General features: G+C 51.5%; 1 protein-coding gene across 2 annotated transcripts in view; it reads left to right on the top strand.

The window, feature by feature from the left end:
* The first annotated feature begins 891 nt into the window (after positions 1-891).
* Positions 892-19262, top strand: part of Fur2 (furin-like protease 2) — a 103252-nt gene continuing 84881 nt past the window's right edge. The window contains exons 1-2 of one of the 2 annotated variants that reach the window (XM_045754168.2): positions 892-1103; positions 7039-7210. In XM_045754168.2, coding sequence (XP_045610124.2) covers positions 892-1103; positions 7039-7210 — 384 coding nt within the window. Of the gene's footprint in view, positions 1104-7035; positions 7211-19262 lie in introns of both variants that reach the window. The other variant, XM_045754167.2, reaches the window with a different exon arrangement.

The following is a 19262-nucleotide window of genomic DNA, read 5'->3' as shown; positions in this document are numbered from 1 at the left end:
GATTTTAAAGTCACGTGCGGCAAAATTAAGCGTATCCTAAATTATTTAGTTTGTCTTGAAGTGAATTAAATATTATTTTATCAAGGAATACCGTAAGAGATTAGACATGACTGACCTCAGAGATACTAGTTACCTGCCTTGCGTTCATTACAGCCTGGTGACTGATGTAGTAATCATGTTACACCTGTGTACCACACCTGTGTACTACACCTGTGTACCACACCTGTGTACTACACCTGTGTACTACACCTGTGTACCACACCTGTGTACTACACCTGTGTACCACACCTGTGTACTACACCTGTGTACTACACCTGTGTACTACACCTGTGTACCACACCTGTGTACTACACCTGTGTACCACACCTGTGTACCACACCTGTGTACTGGCCAAGGTTATGTGTCGGAAAACTTGCAAAATTTTCTTGATTTAAATTGAAGAAATCTTGATTTATTTTCACGGCAGACATTTTTAATCAAGGTTTCATTTTTTTTTTTACCTTGCGACATGAGGCTGTGTAATATATTTAGTTATATTTATTTATATTGTATTATAAGAACAAATTTAGATTATAATGTCATATTATGAAGACCTTCCCTCAGGGTAATCAACTCTTCAGTAAGATGAACCTTCACAGACTCTCCAGTACCAATGAGTTTTTTATCTTTAGCCAAATAGATAACTTATCGAGAAAAATGTTAACAGTTCGTTAAACTTTGTTGCTTCCCTTGAGTATTTTGAATCTTGAATCTTATTAGGCTTCAACTTAAATTGTATTCCTGTGTAGTTAGCAATACTCCGGCTCATCTATTGCAGTCGTGTTGTGTTACTTCTACAGCCACAGGTGTATGTGATCTATGTTAAAGCTGGTGCCGGTGTCCCTGCAGGTGATGTGGGCGGAGCAGCAGGTGGAGAGGCGGCGAGTGAAGAGGGACGGCCTCCACGACAACCCTACACCTGGCGACGCAGCAGCAGCGGCGGCGGGAGCGGGGGTGACGGCGGGGCAAGGGGAGGACAGTGGCCGCCTGCCCCGCCAGTTCCCGGACTTCTCCAGGTTCTTCTTCTCCTCCGCCCCGGATACTCCCTCTCGCCGAGGCTCCAGGTGAGGCTCTACTGTGTCGACTGTGTCTCATGTGCCCTCCTCCTGCCTCGTCCTCCTCCTCCTCCTGCCTCGTCCTCCTCCTCCTCCTGCCTCTTCCTCCTCCTCCTCCTGCCTCTTCCTCCTCCTCCTCCTGCCTCTTCCTCCTCCTCCTCCTGCCTCTTCCTCCTCCTCCTCCTGCCTCTTCCTCCTCCTCCTCCTGCCTCTTCCTCCTCCTCCTCCTGCCTCTTCCTCCTCCTCCTCCTTCTCCTGCCTCTTCCTCCTCCTCCTCCTGCCTCTTCCTCCTCCTCCTCCTCCTGCCTTTTCCTCCTCCTCCTGCCTCTTCCTCCTCCTCCTGCCTGCTCCTCCTCCTCCTGCCTGCTCCTCCTTCTCCTGCCTCCCCCTCCTCCTGCCTCCCTCCTCCTCCTGCCCCCCCCCCCCCTTCCATCCTGCTCGTCTTCCTTGCCTGAAACCAGTGAGAGATCAGACCGATCGCTCTAACTTCCGCCAAGTCGTTCTGATGTCTTGCCTACGCAAGTTCTTGCAAAATATGGTAATACCAGACTTATCTGACATCTGGGAAAAATGGATTCCCCTCTCAATCCCAATGCGGATTGGGGAAACCAGGCGCACCGCAGCTGATCCCAGCATTATGCTGCAGCCTCAAGGTGTGAGCTCTGCTTTCAGGCAGCATCTTGTACCTGTCTCTAATGACTCGGAGAAGGCATCCGATGCTGCTTGGAGATACGAAATCCTCTGAAGCATTACATGAGTTTGCACTAAGGGATATAGAAGACGGTCATGGGTTATTTTTTTTTCTTTCTGATAGGAGGTTTGAGTAATAGCAGGATACACCCCCCCTCTCTCTGTCTCTATCTCTGTCTCTGTTTCTATCTCTGTCTCTGTCTCTGTCTCTGTCTCTGTCTCTCTCTGTCTCTGTCTCTGTCTCTCTCTCTGTCTCTCTCTCTGTCTCTCTCTCTGTCTCTCTCTCTCTCTGTCTCTCTCTCTCTCTCTGTCTCTCTCTCTCTCTCTGTCTCTCTCTCTCTCTCTGTCTCTCTCTCTCTCTCTGTCTCTCTCTCTCTCTCTGTCTCTCTCTCTCTCTCTGTCTCTCTCTCTCTCTCTGTCTCTCTCTCTCTCTCTGTCTCTCTCTCTCTCTCTGTCTCTCTCTCTCTCCCCCCCCCCCCTGTTTACGGTTCAGGAGGGGGGGGACTCCTCCTGGGAAGGTTGATGTGAGGCGCCATGATGTGTCCTGTTGCTGTCATGCCTGGCATAGGCCTCCACCTCCTTTGTTGACTCTCCCGGATTGTTTACACTTCCGGGAATGTTTACACCTCCGGGAATGTTTACACCTCCGGGAATGTTTACACCTATCCACCTATCAACGGTATAGGTTAAGTAATAATTGTAATTAAAAGCAATAAGATGCTTATCTTAACATACTAAGAAGGTTAGGTGAGGTCGGTGTTTTCTATGAAGCTGTTCAAGGTAAACTAAAATATTCACAATTAGTATGTCACATATGCACTTATTAAATACTCCAATATTGACTATAAGCAAGTGCGAGAACGGGTTGCATTGTTTGGCTGTGTGTATGGTTGGTGGTTGGTGTGTGGAGCCCTCCAGCGTGTTGTTGGGCTTTAGTTTGATAGGTCCCTGCTGGCAGTTTGGATAACTAATTGCCCCTATTAATTTTTATGGGTTGGGGAGCTGCTAGAGTTTTGGTCAATAATTCACCAGCGTACTGTACAGCTTCAGATTGTGTTAAATTATGCCGCAGTCATGTGTGGGCCCCCTTCTAGTGACAGGTGTGTGTTGGTTTGTGAGGCATCTACTGCCACACCTAGTGACAGGTGTGTTGGTTTGTGAGGCATCTGCTGTTTCCCCTCCCCCCTAGTGACAGGTGTTGGTTTGTGAGGCATCTACTGCCACACCTAGTGACAGGTGTGTTGGTTTGTGAGGCATCTATTGCCTCCTTTCCCCCCCCTAGTGACAGGTGTGTGTTGGTTTGTGAGGCATCTATTGCCTCCTTTCCCCCCCTAGTGACAGGTGTGTTGGTTTGTGAGGCATCTATTGCCTCCTTCCCCCCCCCCCTAGTGACAGGTGTGTTGGTTTGTGAGGCATCTATTGCCTCCTTCCCCCCCCTAGTGACAGGTGTGTTGGTTTGTGAGGCATCTATTGCCTCCTTCCCCCCCTAGTGACAGGTGTGTTGGTTTGTGGGGCATCTACTGCCTCTTCCCCCCTAGTGACAGGTGTGTTGGTTTGTGAGGCATCTACTGCCTCCTTCCCCCCCTAGTGACAGGTGTGTTGGTTTGTGAGGCGTCTACTGCCTCTTCCCCCCTAGTGACAGGTGTGTTGGTTTGTGAGGCATCTACTGCCTCCTTCCCCCCCTAGTGACAGGTGTGTTGGTTTGTGAGGCATCTACTGCCTCTTCCCCCCTAGTGACAGGTGTGTTGGTTTGTGAGGCATCTACTGCCTCTTCCCCCCTAGTGACAGGTGTGTTGGTTTGTGAGGCATCTACTGCCTCCTTCCCCCCCCCCTAGTGACAGGTGTGTTGGTTTGTGAGGCATCTACTGCCTCTTCCCCCCTAGTGACAGGTGTGTTGGTTTGTGAGGCATCTACTGCCCCCCCCTAGTGACAGGTGTGTTGGTCTGTGGGGCATCTACTGCCTCTTCCCCCCCCCTAGTGACAGGTGTGTTGGTTTGTGAGGCATCTACTGCCTCCTTCCCCCCCCCTAGTGTCAGGTGTGTTGGTTTGTGAGGCATCTACTGCCCCCCCCCTAGTGACAGGTGTGTTGGTTTGTGAGGCATCTACTGCCCCCCCCCTAGTGACAGGTGTGTTGGTTTGTGAGGCATCTACTGCCCCCCCTAGTGACAGGTGTGTTGGTTTGTGAGGCATCTACTGCCCCCCCCCTAGTGACAGGTGTGTTGGTTTGTGAGGCATCTACTGCCCCCCCTAGTGACAGGTGTGTTGGTTTGTGAGGCATCTACTGCCCCCCCCTAGTGACAGGTGTGTTGGTTTGTGAGGCATCTATTGCCTCCTTCCCCCCTAGTGACAGGTGTGTTGGTTTGTGAGGCATCTACTGCCTCCTTCCCCCCCCCCCTAGTGACAGCTGTGTTGATTTGTGAGGCATCTACTGCCTCTTCCCCCCCTAGTGACAGGTGTGTTGGTTTGTGAGGCATCTACTGCCTCCTCCCCCCCCCTAGTGACAGGTGTGTTGGTTTGTGAGGCATCTACTGCCTCTTCCCCCTTATTAACAGGTGTGTTGGTCTGTGAGGCATCTACTGCCTCCTTCCCCCCCTATTGACAGGTGTGTTGGTTTGTGAGGCATCTACTGCCTCCTTCCCCCCCCCCTAGTGACAGCTGTGTTGATTTGTGAGGCATCTACTGCCCCCCCCTAGTGACAGGTGTGTTGGTTTGTGAGGCATCTACTGCCTCCTTCCCCCCCCCCTAGTGACAGGTGTGTTGGTTTGTGAGGCGTCTACTGCCTCTTCCCCCCTAGTGACAGGTGTGTTGGTTTGTGGGGCATCTACTGCCCCCCCCTAGTGACAGGTGTGTTGGTTTGTGAGGCATCTACTGCCTCTTCCCCCCTAGTGACAGGTGTTGGTTTGTGAGGCATCTACTGCCTCCTTCCCCTCCCCCCCTAGTGACAGGTGTGTTGGTTTGTGGGGCATCTACTGCCTCTTCCCCCCTAGTGACAGGTGTGTTGGTCTGTGAGGCATCTACTGCCCCCCCCCTAGTGACAGGTGTGTTGGTCTGTGGGGCATCTACTGCCCCCCCTAGTGACAGGTGTGTTGGTTTGTGGGGCATCTACTGCCTCTTCCCCCCTAGTGACAGGTGTGTTGGTCTGTGAGGCATCTACTGCCCCCCCCCTAGTGACAGGTGTGTTGGTCTGTGGGGCATCTACTGCCCCCCCCTAGTGACAGGTGTGTTGGTCTGTGAGGCATCTACTGCCCCCCCTAGTGACAGGTGTGTTGGTTTGTGGGGCATCTACTGCCTCTTCCCCCCTAGTGACAAGTGTGTTGGTCTGTGAGGCATCTACTGCCCCCCCCCTAGTGACAGGTGTGTTGGTCTGTGGGGCATCTACTGCCCCCCCCTAGTGACAGGTGTGTTGGTCTGTGAGGCATCTACTGCCCCCCCCCTAGTGACAGGTGTGTTGGTCTGTGGGGCATCTACTGCCCCCCCCTAGTGACAGGTGTGTTGGTCTGTGAGGCATCTACTGCCCCCCCCCCTAGTGACAGGTGTGTTGGTCTGTGGGGCATCTACTGCCCCCCCTAGTGACAGGTGTGTTGGTTTGTGGGGCATCTACTGCCTCTTCCCCCCTAGTGACAGGTGTGTTGGTTTGTGAGGCATCTACTGCCTCTTCCCCCCTAGTGACAGGTGTGTTGGTTTGTGGGGCATCTACTGCCTCTTCCCCCCTAGTGACAGGTGTGTTGGTTTGTGAGGCATCTACTGCCTCTTCCCCCCTAGTGACAGGTGTGTTGGTTTGTGAGGCATCTACTGCCTCTTCCCCCCTAGTGACAGGTGTGTTGGTTTGTGAGGCATCTACTGCCTCTTCCCCCCTAGTGACAGGTATGTTGGTTTGTGAGGCATCTACTGCCTCTTCCCCCCTAGTGACAGGTGTGTTGGTTTGTGAGGCATCTACTGCCTCTTCCCCCCTAGTGACAGGTGTGTTGGTTTGTGAGGCATCTACTGCCTCTTCCCCCCTAGTGACAGGTGTGTTGGTTTGTGAGGCATCTACTGCCTCTTCCCCCCTAGTGACAGGTGTGTTGGTTTGTGAGGCATCTACTGCCTCTTCCCCCCTAGTGACAGGTGTGTTGGTTTGTGAGGCATCTACTGCCTCTTCCCCCCTAGTGACAGGTGTGTTGGTTTGTGAGGCGTCTACTGCCTCTTCCCCCCTAGTGACAGGTGTGTTGGTTTGTGAGGCATCTACTGCCCCCCCTAGTGACAGGTGTGTTGGTTTGTGAGGCATCTACTGCCCCCCCCCCCTAGTGACAGGTGTGTTGGTTTGTGAGGCATCTACTGCCTCTTGTGGTAGATTTTTTACCTTCCCAAACGTTCACTGTCTTATGTCACTCACACACACACACACACACACACACACACACACACACACACACACACACACACACACACACACACACACACACACACACACAGAAATCTGTAAACCAGTTGATTGGTAGTTGAGAGGCGGGACCAAAGAGCCAGAACTCAACCCCCGCAAGCACAACTAGATGAACACTCTCTCCTCTCTCTCTCTCTCTCTCTCTCTCTCTCTCTCTCTCTCTCTCTCTCTCTCTCTCTCTCTCTCTCTCTCTCTCTCTCTCTCTCTCTCTCTCTCTCTCTCTCTCTCTCGTTCTCAATCATAATCGCTGTAGATTTGAGTGGATATTGTGATCGTGGATGGGATCACCAGCTCTTGAGTTCCCCTGAGATTGCTGGGAACGTGGTGGCTGCCGACTCTTGAAACGTGAATACTTTCATGGAGAGAGAGAGAGAAAGAGAGAGGTGTGTGTGTGTGTGTACACAGATCACTCCCACGATCCCACTGTACAAAGTGGTGCGAAGGGTCAGGTAACCTCATGCGATTTTAAAGTCATGTGTGCGTGCGTGCGCGCGCGCGCACACACACATACACAGAGGCGTGCCCATGTACACACACAGACAGGCACATACGCGCAGCATTGAGGTAGCAGGAAGCTTGAGGTGGTAAGACTAGGTAACGAACAATAGTGAGGTGAGGAGCCTTATATATATACATATATACACCCCGTATCTCACCGCACGGTCACCCATCCAAGTACACCCCGCTCCTGTGCCAGGTAAGTCCATTACGGGCTCACCATAGCCCGTGCTACTTGCAACTTTTTGTTCCCAGTAGCTGAATCTATAACAACAACAACATCGCCGCACGACTAACGCTCCGTCTCTCTTCCCCCCCACCCCACCCCCCCAGCAGGTTCCCGGACCCGCTGTACTCGCAGCAGTGGTACCTGTCTGAGGGAGCCATCGGCGGCTACGACATGAACGTGGGCCCCGCCTGGGCCAGGGGCTACACCGGCAAGGGCGTCGTCATCTCCATCCTGGACGACGGCATCCAACATAACCATCCGGACATCGCCCAAAATTACGTGAGTCTCCCCCTCCACACACACACTCTTACGTTTTCTTCCGGCTCGGCTTTGATTTTTTACCTTTTACTTTCTCAAGAGTTATTCGTTTTTGTTTTCTATAAATCCCTGTACTTTCCCCGTATTGGGTTCGACCCCAAGTTTTATAACTTACTGTAAATGTGTAAATATTAGGATATTTAATAGTTTTCATTAAGTCCGATATATATAATGTTTTCAATGTAGATTTATTCCTAATTAATTTATATTCAAATTCTCTTAAGGTATTCAGACTGTGATTTTAATAAATGTCACTTAATATTGAAGTGGTGGGTATGTGGGCCTGCGGGCCGCTCCAAGCAACAGCCTGGTGGACCAAACACTCACAAGTCAAGCCTGGCCTCGGGCCGGGCTTGGGGAGTAGAACAACTCCCAGAACCCCATCAACCAGGTCACACGTGGTGCCATTTGTAGTTCCCCTCGTGGCCCAAACAAGGCCATTTAATGGAACCCATTCTGAGTTCCATTAAAAAAGCATAACAGAGCTCTATCCCTGAACCACAGTAGTGACGAACCAGTGCAAAACACCGTTGTCAGTGATCCTCCTGTTGAAAGCCGGAGAAGAGAGCAGAGACTGCACATACCTATTTGTATCACAGATGATAATCGTACGGAGGCTGGTCAGTAGTCGTCAAGCATTTGGGTTCTCGGCTTTGTGCGAATGGTTCGCTGGCGTGAGGGTCTTTTCTGGTACTTAGCGAAACTGGAATAATTTTTTTTTTTGGTCAGACATCAGGTACTCACAGTGAGTACCGGTTGATCACCTATGTCCGGTTGATCAGGTTACTGTGAATACGTGATCAGCTGAGTCCGGTTGATCAGGTTACTCAATGTAGATGTTTGATCTAAGAATAACGTCAGCACCTTGCTCTTAAATTGTGAAATGATTAAAAGAAATGTGAAAGAAGGGTTTCTTCCTGAGCTTTAGGGAACTAAAAGATATATCTGAGGTAACTGAAACAACCCCACACAGGAGCACAGAGGGACCATGGGTGACATGATCACTACGTATAAAGTTCTCCTGAGAATTGACCAAGTAGACAAAGAAGCAATGCTCAAATTGAGGGGAGATGGATATAAACAAGACCTAAACAAGTCAGAAATACAAGAAAGAACTTGCTCAAGGGTAACCCAATGTATTGAGTAGCTTTAACAGTAAATATGGTATGGTAAATGAGACAATATTTAGTCATTACATTAAACTATTAAATAGTTTGAAAAGGCGGGGCTCAAGAGCTGGTGGTGGACCGTGTATGCTCCGCTAGGTGAGTACACACAATATAATGCGCTCGTGTGAGGGCGGAAGTTTTCCTTAAGCGAGAATCTTTAAAAATGGGGGATGGGGAATTGTTTTGAGGGGGTTCGAGTGTGTGTGTGTGTGTGTGTGTGTGTGTGTGTGTGTGTGTGTGTGTGTGTGTGTGTGTGTGTGTGTGTGTGTGTGTGTGTGTGTGTGTGTGGCTTTATTCCATGTGTACTCGTTGCCGGGGGGAGGGGGGTGCAGTTTGGTCCTCGTTGCCGGGGGATGTTGAGATTCTCTCTCTTCGCCTGAAAGAGAGAGAGAGAGGGGGGGGGATTTAGCTTAATTGTCATTACGCTAAGGAACGCAAGAAGGAATTAACTATTAAGACAAGAGCCCTAGTTGGTTCAGGAACCCGAAAACCAGTCGATTGAAGGTTGAGTGAGAAGTGGGGACGTAGGAACTGAACTCGTGTAGTCACCATTTTGCGAGTACGTTGGATGAAGTGACTACACACGCACATGCACGCAAATAACACGAGAAATAGCGAGAAAGTAGTTTTTTCTGGCAAGACAGAGGTGGCGAGCACCCAGACAGACCAACGCGCACTGCAGGAGGTGCGGGAGGCGCTGCAGGAGGCGCTGCAGGAGGTGCGGGAGGCGCTGCAGGAGGTGCGTGAGGCGCTGCAGGAGGTGCGGGAGGCGCTGCAGGAGGTGCGTGAGGCGCTGCAGGAGGTGCGTGAGGCGCTGCAGGAGGTGCGGGAGGCGCTGCAGGAGGTGCGCGAGGCGCTGCAGGAGGTGCGCGAGGCGCTGCAGGAGGTGCGCGAGGCGCTGCAGGAGGTGCGCGAGGCGCTGCAGGAGGTGCGCGAGGCGCTGCAGGAGGTGCGCGAGGCGCTGCAGGAGGTGCGCGAGGCGCTGCAGGAGGTGCGCGAGGCGCTGCAGGAGGTGCGCGAGGCGCTGCAGGAGGTGCGCGAGGCGCTGCAGGAGGTGCGCGAGGCGCTGCAGGAGGTGCGGGAGGCGCTGCAGGAGGTGCGGGAGGCGCTGCAGGAGGTGCGCGAGGCGCTGCAGGAGGTGCGGGAGGCGCGCGCACTAAACCAAAACATAATAATAATACAATTCCCCGGTGATGTTGTCCCACAACTGGAACACGTCGCGCGAAGAGCGAGCGAGAGGGAGAGGGGGGGGAGGTAGGGAGGGAGGGAGGGAGGAAATGTCCCAGAGAAATTGTCATAACAGTAAACCACAGTCGCTCCAGAGGTTACAAAGGTCTCCCCCTCAATCCCTGTTTTACAAAGGAAACGTTTCAGATATATTTATGCGAGGCTACGATGTGGTATTTTTTTTTTTAAGGTAATATTGGATTGTGAACTAGGGGGTTAGGGGGCTGTGTGTAGGATAAGTATGGGGGGGGGGGAATGATATGGTTATCCTCTATATATGATTATATAGGGGGAAGGGAAAGGGGTGTGTAGGAAATGGGAAAAAGGGGTAGGCTTGTGTGAATGGTAATGGGTCATTCCAATCGTCATTCTGGCCTCATATCCTAATACATATTTAGACTAGAGAATCACCCAACTATCAAACAGCACTATATCTATTTTTTATCAGCCATACGCTTATCATTGGTCATTCAAACCTGGCCAGAAATATCGGCTAGATTCACACACAAAAATGAAGCTGCTTCAATCGAGTTGTGTATATAACTATGTAGCAGGTCTACATGATGGGATAAAACGGCTAGTCAACAGAGAAAGGAGAGAGACGACCCCCTCCGTTGAATACCAGATATTAAGTAAGGAATTAGTCATAAAGAAATGGCTTTAATGACAGCCATTTTTAAACCATTTTCAAGTTATATCTATTTTAGAGAGGTGTGCGTGCGTGCGTGTGTTCGGAGTGAGGGTGATCAATCCCCTGAATTTATTGATGCTCACAGCCTTAACATTTTATATTTCTATAATGTCATGTTACATTTACTTTGTTATATAGCTGTCACATTTGATGCATCTTAATGTTTGAATTTTTATTTTTTATGTATATAAATAATAAAATTGTTGTAAACTTAGTCGATTATAAATTTATAACTATATATATATATATATCATCTCAAATCAAGCATTAACATTTGTGACTAAAGATTGTCAGTTTCAATTCACAGGTCAAAGTGCTAGTTATGAGAGGGCTGGGAGAGTGGGAGGAGGTGAGGGAAGGAAGAGGGGAGATGGGTGAGGGAAGGAGAGAGGGGGGGAGGGGTAGGTGAGGGGAAGGTGAGAGAAGGTAGTCACGTGGTAGGTGTTCCACTCCAGCATGAATGTTTGACGTCCACTCAGTTAGCCAGCCTCCATGTGGCCTCCATGTTGAGGCGCGCGCGTGTCGGGCCTCGTCCTCCTGCGTCCTCTCATGGTGTGCCTCCTCTTGACACTGCCTCGCTTGTTCCTCTTGTTGTTGTTGAATCCAAAGCAAGTATACCTGCCACTCACCTCGTGTGTTGATGCCCCTGTCGTCACTATACTGCTGTTGGCTCCACGTGTTTTTATTTGCGTGTGCTGGGGGAGGGGTTTGCGTGTGCTGGGGGAGGGGTTTGAGTGTGCTAATGGAGGGGTTTGAGTGTGCTAAGGGAGGGGTTTGCGTGTGCTGGGGGAGGGGTTTGAGTGTGCTGGGGGAGGGGTTTGAGTGTGCTGGGGGAGGGGTTTGAGTGTGCTGGGGGGAGGGTTTGAGTGTGCTGGGGGGAGGGTTTGAGTGTGCTGCCGGGGCTCACCATAGCCCGTGCTACTTGGAACTTGTTCCGACTAGCTGAATCTATAACAACATACTTGGACTGATTTGCTTCTTGCTGGGTCGACGCTCGATCCCCACTAGTGGGATTGACTGGGAACCGTGTCCTCCTCTCCCTTCCCGGTGCTATGAAATCATACTGTCTTAGCGCTTTCTCTTGATAATTTCCTTCCTTGTGCCGAACGAAAGTTCTGAGGAACTGAACGTGTGCCGGCTGGCACGGCAGGTGGGGGGGGGGGGCACGGCAGGTGGGGGTGGGGCACGGCAGGGGGGGGGGGGCGGCTCTTGAAGCGCTTGAGGAAGAAAAATATAAAAATATTCTCAATGGACGAAGAGCAAGATCACACACTTTTAAATTCCTCTCATTCGTAATGGAAAGTTGAATATATTTGGTGTAGACTTTTTGGAATGACTAAATGGCCTCATTAGCTCGTTCCTCGTGTGTGTGTGTGTGTGTGTGTGTGTGTGTGTGTGTGTGTGTGTGTGTGTGTGTGTGTGTGTGTGTGTGTGTGTGTGGAACTAGCGAGAACGCTCGAGAACCGATGAATTCAATCCCATAAATGCTTGAGTGAACTGGTCGGTGGAGTGACGGGTCTCGTTTCTTTGCATGGTCGGCGTTCGATCCCCCGATAGTTCCGTTAAATTGAGCACCGTTTCTCATGCCCCATCCTCACATCCTTTCCAAGTGCTGTATAGGCATACAAACTCGGCACTTTCACCTCATAATTATCTTACCTTGCTCCCCGTGTATCGTGAGGTATGTTCAGTCTTCAGGTGGCGTTGAGTGCGCCGGGGAGCGTTACGCTACTGACGCCAATATCATACAGGAGATACGAGCGTGGTGCGTAGCGGGATCCGGTTAGCGCAGGGCGACCCAGTTAGCGTAGCGCAACCCGTTTAGCGCAGGGCGCCCCGGTTAGCGCAGGGCGCCCCGGTTAGCATAGCGCAATGCGTTTAGCGCCGGTCGACCTGTTTAGCACAAGGCGAGCCGTTTAGCGTAGCGCGACACGGTTATACACTCAGGACACGACTCGGAAACTCCGGGTTAACTCTGGCTTGCACTGACCGAGAAGCTTTTTCCGTGTTGCAGCTCCGATCTCAGGCGGGGGTTAGAGTATGTTATTGTTGGGAGCGGGGTGATGGGAGGGGGTGTGGAAAGTTGGCAAGGTGTGCCTGGGAGGTGGGGGTCTGGAGGCAGGGGTGAGGGTCTGGAAGCCTTGGAAAAGGTCTGGAAACTGGGGTGAGGGTCTGGAAGCCTGGGAGATGGTTCGGTAGTTTTGTAGGGGGGATCAGGATGTTAAAAATGAGGATGATCTAGGTGCTGGGTAGGGATACAGACGCTAGAAAGGGGATCTGGAGGCCTGAGGAGTGGATCTAGAAGCTAGAAAGGTCTGAAATGGTGGCTGGTAGGCTATGGAAGGACGCTAGAAAGGGGATCTGGAGGCCTGAGGAGTGGATCTAGAAGCTAGAAAGGTCTGAAATGGTGGCTGGTAGGCTATGGAAGGTGTTGGACTGTGTTGAAGGGGGCGTCTTGATAGTTCTGGATTGTGAGAGATTGAATATTGGAGAAATCCTGATCAAGAAGAATGAAAAGCGGCCCAATCATCGCCCCGGAGCCTGTTCCACGCACGGGCAGACCAGTGTTACAAATATCTGTGACATCTGGTGACGGGGTGTGACATGATTACTTAAAGTGAGTGAGCTCGTGGATTGGTGAGGTGAGAGTGGTGAGGTATGAATGGTGGACGAGTCCAGTAGGTATGTGACGACACAAGAACGTCATGCTAGAGGTACAAGGTTTTAGATTCTGCTGTCCAGGAGGAAGGAGTTAAAGGCTCCTGATGTTGAAGGCTCGTGTGTTTACCCTGTCTATCGCAGTCTATCGGACGGGCGGGGGGATACCACCGCGTGGTATCGAGGGGTCGTGAGGCAACACTGGGGGTCGTGAGGCAACACTGGGGGTCGTGAGGCAACACTGGGGGTCGTGAGGCAACACTGGGGGGTCGTGAGGCAACACTGGGGGTCGTGAGGCAACACTGGGGGTCGTGAGGCAACACTGGGAGGTCGTGAGGCAACACTGGGGGGTCGTGAGGCAACACTGGGGGGTCGTGAAGCAACACTGGGGGGTCGTGAAGCAACACTGGGGGTCGTGAGGCAACACTGGGGGGTCGTGAAGCAACACTGGGGGGTCGTGAAGCAACACTGGGGGTCGTGAGGCAACACTGGGGGGTCGTGAAGCAACACTGGGGGTCGTGAGGCAACACTGGGGGTCGTGAGGCAACACTGGGGGGTCGTGAGGCAACACTGGGGGTCGTGAGGCAACACTGGGGGGTCGTGAAGCAACACTGGGGGGTCGTGAAGCAACACTGGGGGTCGTGAGGCAACACTGCACAACAACACACACCCAATTTATTGACCAATTGCTAGACGCAGAGGAAGTCGGCGACAGCAGATAAGTTGGTGGGAAAATGGTGGTGGGTCTGGGATGGGGCGGCCAGGATTGCTGTGGGAGGTGGGCTGGGACTGTGGGTGGTGGGCTGGGACTGTGGGTGGTGGGCTGGGACTGTGGGTGGTGGGCTGGGACTGTGGGTGGTGGGCTGGGACTGTGGGTGGTGGGCTGGGACTGTGGGTGGTGGGCTGGGACTGTGGGAGGTGGGGCTGGGACTGTGGGTGGTGGGCTGGGACTGTGGGTGGTGGGGCTGGGACTGTGGGAGGTGGGGCTGGGACTGTGGGAGGTGGGCTGGGACTGTGACTGTGGGTGGTGGGCTGGGACTGTGGGAGGTGGGGCTGGGACTGTGGGTGGTGGGCTGGGACTGTGGGTGGTGGGCTGGGACTGTGGGTGGTGGGCTGGGACTGTGGGTGGTGGGCTGGGACTGTGGGAGGTGGGGGCTGGGACTGTGGGGAGGTGGGGCTGGGACTGTGGGAGGTGGGGGCTGGGACTGTGGGGAGGTGGGGCTGGGACTGTGGGAGGTGGGGGCTGGGACTGTGGGGAGGTGGGGGCTGGGACTGTGGGAGTGGGTTGGGACTGTGGGAGGTGGGGCTGGGACTGTGGGAGGTGGGGCTGGGACTGTGGGAGGTGGGGGCTGGGACTGTGGGGAGGTGGGGGTTGGGACTGTGGGGAGGTGGGGGCTGGGACTGTGGGGAGGTGGGGGCTGGGACTGTGGGGAGGTGGGGGCTGGGACTGTGGGGAGGTGGGGCTGGGACTGTGGGGAGGTGGGGGCTGGGACTGTGGGGAGGTGGGCTGGGACTGTGGGGAGGTGGGGGCTGGGACTGTGGGTGGTGGGCTGGGACTGTGGGGAGGTGGGGGCTGGGACTGTGGGGAGGTGGGGGCTGGGACTGTGGGGAGGTGGGGGCTGGGACTGTGGGGAGGTGGGGGCTGGGACTGTGGGGAGGTGGGGGCTGGGACTGTGGGGAGGTGGGGGCTGGGACTGTGGGGAGGTGGGGGCTGGGACTGTGGGGAGGTGAGGGCTGGGACTGTGGGGAGGTGGGGGCTGGGACTGTGGGGAGGTGGGGGCTGGAACTGTGGGGAGGTGGGGGCTGGAACTGTGGGGAGGTGGGGGCTGGGACTGTGGGGAGGTGGGGGCTGGGACTGTGGGGAGGTGGGGGCTGGGACTGTGGGAGTGGGCTGGGACTGTGGGAGTGGGCTGGGACTGTGGGAGGTGGGCTGGGACTGTGGGAGGTGGTGATAGAGGGACGGGGTGTAGTAGGGAGGAGACAAGGGTGGAAAAGTTGAGTGAGAGCGGGGTAGGGAGTGAAGGTGTAGGGAAGACGACCAAAGGAATGCTAACAATGTCTTCTGAGCCCAAACGAGGCTGTTTGTTTTATAGAAGACTTAGATTGTTTGCACCGCCTTAAGAAAACTGTCTGTCAAAAATGTATTTAAATATATATGTACGATATTAGTCACTGTATTTTTGGTTAGTTGAATAGTGTTAAGCACTCAAAACACGTTTTTAAAACTCGTTAAGCGCGTTTTGCAGGTTATCTTGAGGTTATCTTGAGATGATTTCGGGGCTTAGCGTCCCCGCGGCCCGGTCCTCGACCAGGCCTCTTTTTTTTGTTACACTACCATGAAGTAGCTCGTAGCAGCTGTCTATCTCCCAGGTACCTATTTACTGATAGATGAACAGGAGCATCAGGGTGAAAGAAACTCTGGCCATTTCTTGCCACCTCCACCGGGGATCGAACCCGGAACCTCAGGACTACGAATCCCGTCCACTCAGCTGTCATGCCCCCTAAAATGGAATGTTACAATACAGGACCGAAATGTAAAAGAAAACAATTCAATAATTGTTCAACAAACAATTCTGCCCGAAACGCTGCGCGTGCTAGTGGCTTTACAAGACTGTAATTACCATATTTGTATCCTCACATTCCTTATGTACATTCTTGTATATGCATAAATAAATAAATAAATAAATAAATAAAATAAATAAATACAGGACTTAAATGGTTTGCCTTCATAATTTTCCAGTTATTATTGCTCGTTATGGTATGATAGGAAATGCAGCTGCAATAGAAAACGAATCAAGACAAAAATCCTAAATATTTGCAATCACACATGCGAAATCAAATTAAAAAAAACCTTCACCAGTATTGGACCAAGACTTATAAGAGAGGAATCATACACTGAGGACGACAGAGACCTTGACGAAACCCTAAACGACCACCATGAGGCCATATTTAGTCCCCCCCCCCCCAATGAGCATCAAGAAAGTCGAAGATCTCCACAGCTTGTTTATGAATGATGTCGAAAGACTCTGATAATACAAGTGATATTAACACGAGCACAGCAGACTTTGAAAGAGAAAATGGTCAAATGTCACGTATGTTCCAAGGGTTCCCGACTCTTGGAGTTCCATATTTATAAAGAAATGCTAAGTACCGGTAGCGCGAGCACTCAGTGCAGCTTGGAGAAAAGGCCTTGGAAACAGGTGAGATGCCAGAAGCACATAAAACATATAGATTTAACTTCACTACACAATCATTGCTTTTCCCATTCTCATATAAGATATAGACAACATTATAAGTCACAACTTCGTGTCATCCTTTGCGGATGATACACAAATCAGTATGAAAATGACTTTTGAAGAAACCATTGAAAACCTGCAAGGTGATATCAGGAGTCTTCTGTTGGGCAAAAAATATAACACGATATTTAACAGTGATAAATTCGAGATATTTAGGTATGGTAAAAAATCTAAACTTAAATGAAATACAGGGTACAATCATGATCTCATATTGGGAGAGCGTGTAAATGATTTAGGAATGATATCAGACAACCCTTTTAGAAACATTAAAAACGAATCAGCCAGGTAAATGAAAAGATAGATTATGTGAATCTTTAAATCCAGAGACTTCACCATATTGCTCATACTATTCAAATCACTGTTGTTTTCCCACCTCGAGTACTGCTCGGTACTCGCATCCCTTAATCTAAACAGGAGATATGTCTGAATTGGAGGAAATAGAACACGTAAGTACGCATAGACACGATAAGGCATCTAAACCATTGGGGCCGTCTGGAAGCTCTCAAAATGTACTCTCAAGAAAGGAGACGAGAGAGAGAGATGCACTATATACATGGAAGATACTGGAAAGTAGAGCTCCTGCCATAGGCACCATCAGAGAACACTTTGTGAGCATCAGCGCTCCACAGCTTTTCAAAATCTCCCATCCACGGTTTTTCAAAATCTCCCATCCACGGTTTTTCAAAATCTCCCATCCACGGTTTTTCAAAATACTTCCGTCTACGGTTTTTCAAAATCTTCTCATCCTCAGCTTTTCAAAATCCTCCCAGCAAATATACGAAATATTGCTGTAGAAGAGTGGAAGTGTTCAAGAGGAAATTCGTCAGTTTCCTGCAAAGAAGTGCCAGGCCAGCTGGGCCGTAGTGGATATGTGGGCCTGCGGGTCGCTCCTAACAACAGCCTGCTAGACCAAGTTATTACAAGCTGAGCCTGGCCCCGCGGGTCGGGTTTGTGCTGTAGAAGAATTCCCAGAAGCAAGCCGCTCCAGGTATATGTTTGTCCAAATGAGAGGGGACCTTTAACAAGGCGCCGGCTTCCTGTCCCTGTCGAGGCCACTCGAGACATATTGACCCTCAAGTAAATTCAGGTGAATCTAATACTGTACGTGACCCGTTATTGACATCTTGCCTGCCAATCTTGACTAGAGACGGACAAGGGAACCCTCGCGGCCCGCCGCTGGTTGGAGGTCAGGTGCTTGGTGCTAACCTCGCCCGACTTTGCAGGGTGATTGCAGAGGGGTAAGTGACGAACATGGCCGGATCTTATTAAAAGGAGATAGCTCCCGTGACGACCCCCCACGAAATCGGTGGAAGGTGGCTAGCCGAGTCTGCAGGATTGTCTCCACCTTGGAATATACATAAATACAAAGGAAAGACTGTCGTGTCGCCCCCAGACACCGGGTCGGGTCGACGTACCATTTGGATAGTACGATCTATAGCCAAGTGGTTTGAGTTGTTTGCTAATAACTAATGAGGCTTGGATTCGATTCCCAAGCAGGGCGAGAAGGCGGGTACGTTTTCTTAGGTACGTTGACCTAGCAGTCAGATTGATGAAGATTAAGCCACCCAAGAGGTGGCACGGACATGAATAGCCCGTAAACCTTTACCTAACAGGCAATGGGTACCCGGGAGTTATGTAGTCAGGTGTTGTAGAATGTCTCCTGGAGGGGGGGGGGGGGCTGTCGTAAACTTAGCGGGCTTCTGGTCCTTAACAATGGGGGAACCAATTTTGGAATACTTGAAGAGGCCCGAATGTCGCTGGCTCTGTGTACGCCTTCACGCACTTGGTGTAAGTAAGGCTTGTATATGAGGCTACTGAAATCGTAAGAACTGGTTTGGTGGGTTTGTCTTGGGCCCCTCCCCCACCCCCCTTTTTCTCCTCTCTCTTCCTCTCTCTCTCACTCACTCCATCTCCCCGCCCCACACCCTGCTAGGTTTACACGTGTGTGTGTGTAAGGGTACATTAAGGTCTCGTGCCGCTCTGTGCTGTCTCGTTTATGTTTGGTTGTGTTTTGTTCAACTCACCTTTGTTGCCTTTAGTGAGTGTGGAGTGTATTGTGCATGTGGCGCTCATTTGTTCTCTCTCTCTCTGCAGAGAGACAGACAGAGACACAGAGAGAGAGAGAGAGAGAGAGAGAGAGAGAGAGAGAGAGAGAGAGAGAGAGAGAGAGAGAGAGAGAGAGAGAGAGAGAGAGAGAGAGAGAGAAATGAAGGTGAGGCCGAGGGGCCACGGGCTCCTGGTGCCCCCGTGAGTGTCGTTCTCCAGACTGAAGCGAGTCTCAGCTCTAGGCACTCTCTTTACCATGCAAATGAGCTTGGCTTTTAGGTGCTGGTACACCGGGAGCTGGGTTACCCCGGCGGACCTCCCCCCCCCCCCTCGCCTGCTTCCCAGGTCCCACCAGGTCCCACCAGGTCCCTGGCCTACAGAGACGGATATCACAAGTTAAACCCAGGAATTAAAAACCTTCCTAATGAAAAAAATGGCTAAAAACAACTTATCTTATATGGTCAGGGTGAAGACTATTGTGTGACATGACTCAACTATGTAAATAGATGAATGAACATAAAAAAAGAGATATGAAAAATGGAAACAAATTACCTTTTTATATTACCAAATTAAGTAATATAATGAATACGGGATCGATGAAGTTTTCAAGCGTAGGTTAAATGTTACATAGAAATGAGTTTGGGAAGATATACGTAGGAGCTGTCCTCGTGTTGGCTCGACTGTCCTATATTCTATAGGTTCCTGTGTGTGTGTGTGTGTGTGTGTGTGTGAGAGAGAGAGAGTGTGACATGAGGGTGAAAGAAACTCTGCCAATTTTGGTTCTGCCATCACCGGGGATCGAACCCGGACCCTAGGATTAAGAGTCCAGAGCACTGTCCACTTAGCTATCAGGCCCCCGTGTGTGTGTGTGGGAGGGGGGAAGGACCCCCCCCCCACAACCTTACGGAGGCGGACGACCCGCCCTC

The sequence above is a fragment of the Procambarus clarkii genome, chromosome 30 (assembly GCF_040958095.1).
Source record: "Procambarus clarkii isolate CNS0578487 chromosome 30, FALCON_Pclarkii_2.0, whole genome shotgun sequence".
NCBI classification, from domain to species: domain Eukaryota; kingdom Metazoa; phylum Arthropoda; class Malacostraca; order Decapoda; family Cambaridae; genus Procambarus; species Procambarus clarkii.
This window is presented reverse-complemented; position numbering and strand designations above follow the sequence as displayed.